Source organism: Penaeus monodon, chromosome 17 (genome assembly GCF_015228065.2).
Source record: "Penaeus monodon isolate SGIC_2016 chromosome 17, NSTDA_Pmon_1, whole genome shotgun sequence".
NCBI lineage: Eukaryota > Metazoa > Arthropoda > Malacostraca > Decapoda > Penaeidae > Penaeus > Penaeus monodon.
Window position 1 is genome coordinate 42,369,031 of NC_051402.1, and position 2,426 is coordinate 42,371,456.

General features: G+C 59.8%; 1 protein-coding gene across 1 annotated transcript in view; it reads left to right on the plus strand.

Moving 5' to 3' along the window:
* LOC119583383 overlaps window positions 1-2,426 on the plus strand; it is an 11,939-nt gene that overhangs the window by 8,131 nt on the left and 1,382 nt on the right. Inside the window, exon 2 of the mRNA XM_037931853.1 lies at window positions 1,494-2,390. Within this exon, the coding sequence (XP_037787781.1) occupies window positions 1,963-2,390 (428 nt within the window). The 5' untranslated portion in view covers window positions 1,494-1,962. The remainder of the gene's footprint in view (window positions 1-1,493; window positions 2,391-2,426) is intronic.

A 2,426-nucleotide genomic window follows, 5' to 3' on the forward strand; every position in this document is an offset into this window, starting at 1 on the left:
GGTACACTGAACATTTTTTTTCCAGCCCCTTCCTAGGCATTTTAAGATTTACGTTTTCCTGTTCGTTCCCCTGTTCGAATCCGTAGAAGTTGGGGTAGATGGAGTAGATGGGGTAGATACGAGGGCGTCCCCCGCTGTTTTAGTGGGTCCTTAATGTTGAATTGCCGTATCTGTCTCCTTCCCAGCCTCCTCTCTCTCTCTTTCTTTTTCTCTTTCTTCTTTCTCGTTTTTCTTTTTCTTTTTCTCTTTCTTTCTCTTTATCTTTCTCTCTCTTTTTTTCTCTCTTTTTTTCTTTCTCTTTCTTTCTTTTCTCTTTCTTCTCTCTTCTCTTTCTTCTCTCTTCTATCTCTCTCTCTCTCTCTCTCTCTCTCTCTCTCTCTCTCTCTCTCTCTCTCTCTCTCTCACTCTCTCTCTCTCTCTCTCTCTCTCTCTCTCTCTCTCTCTCTCTCTCTCCCTCCCTCCCTCCCTCCCCCTCTTCCTCCACCTCCCCTCCCCTCCCCTTTCCTCTCCCCCCTCCCCCTCCCCTTCCTCTCCCCCCTCTTCCTCCCCCTCCCCTCCCCCTCTTCCTCCCCCTCCCCTCCCCCTCTCTTCCTCCCCCCTCCCCTCCCCCTCTTCCTCCCCCCTCCCCCTCCCCTTCCGCAGCAGGTGAAGGGCTGTGACTCGCGGCTCGAGTCTCGGCTTAAGCCAAGTCAGATGCACTCACGTGACCCTGACCTCTCCTCCTCTTCATTCTCTCCTCTCTCGTCCTCGTGGCTCGTCCTCTCTCCTTCCTTCTCTCTTTTCTCTTCTCTTTTCTCTTCTCCCTTCTGCCTTCTTCTCTTGGCTCCTCCTGTCTCCTCTTTTCTCTCTCTCCCTTCTCCCATTTTCTGTTGGCTCATCCTGTCTCCTCTTTTCTCTCTTTTCTCTCTTCTATTCTCCTCTTTTCTCTTTTTCTTTTCTTATCGTGACTCCTTTTGTCTCCTCTTTCTCACTTCTCGCTTTCTGATTTGTTTCATATTATTTCATTCTGTTTCCTGCCTTCACTTTCCTCTCCATTCTCTTCTCTCTTCTCTCTCTCTTCTCTTCTCATCTTGGTCTATCCTGTCTCTCCTTTTCCATTCTCTCTTCTCCTCTCCTCTCTCTTCTCATCTTGACTCATCCTGTGTCCTCTCTTCTCTCCTCTCTCCTGTCTAATCCTGTTTTCAGTTTTCTCATTTTCTTTTTCTTTTTTTCACTTTCATTTTTCTTTTTTTGTTTTCATCTCGTATTTTTTTCTCTTTTCATGGCATTGGCTTCTAAATTCCCCGTTATCTGCCTTTTAACGTATTTTTAACTTTGTTGTATTTTCCCTCCCCTTCCCTCCCCTCCCCTCCCCTCCCCTTCCCTCCCCTTCCCTTCCCTTCCCTTCCCTTCCCTCCCTTCCCTTCCCCTCCCCTCCCCTCCCCTCCCCCTTCCTCCCTTCCTCCCCCTCTCCCCCTAAACGTCGCATATAACGGCCTTTCTCCTTCTCACAGGCCCGTCTCCCGAAGTCGCCGGGCGCGTCCAGCTGGCGGGCGGCTCGAGAGAGAGGAGGAGAGAGGACGTCGAGAGGCCGGAGCGAATTCGTCGAGGGAAGACGCGAGGAAGCGTAGAAGCGAGCGAGGCGGCGAGCGAGCGAGTCTTGGGCCCCGAAGGACGTCGAAAGGAGCAGCGCTCGGGCCGCAGGTCCTTCGCCCGCCCCAGAGCAGCCGAGAGCGCAGTCCCGCCGTGGAATGAGCTCGTGAGCGAGTGCGTGCGGCTGCGTGCGCGGGCGAGCGGACGGGCGTGCGTGTGTGCGTGCGTGCGACGGCGCCGCTTGGCGTGGACGCGAGCGAGGACGCGAGGAGAGTGGCTTGGCGCGGCGTGGCCGGCCATGAGCAGGTGGTAAGGGTGGCGGGCGAGAGCAGCGGGCATGCGGCGGGGGGGCGCGCCCTGACCCACGCCCAGGACACGCCCGCGGCCGCCATGGGCCAGGGCTCCAGCTACCCGCACCCCGTGCCCCCGCCCCAGCGGCCGGCGTCCCCCTGGGCCGTGGAGCCCCTGCCCGAGCCCGCCCGCAGCCCCCACCAGGTCCGCCAGCGCCTGCACCTCCAGCCGCGGGACGGGCGCGAGCAGGTGGAGCAGCAGGAGCGCCGCCACCAGCTGCAGCAGGAGGCGCTGGCCGGCTGCTGCGGCTCGGGCAGCCCCGCCGCCGCCGCCACCACGTGCAGCTGCGGCGGCGGCCTCACGTCGACGGCGGCCATCTACGGCACGGCGGCGGCGCCCGACCCCGTGCCGCACCCCGTGGTGGTGACGCCGCCGCGCGCCGTGCCGCACCACCACCACCACCTGCGGCACCAGCTGGACGCCGCCGTCGCGCTCGCTCCCGCACCGCGCGCGCGGCGGCCCTCTGCGCGAGGCCGCCTGCTCCGCGCCGACCGCTGCGCCCT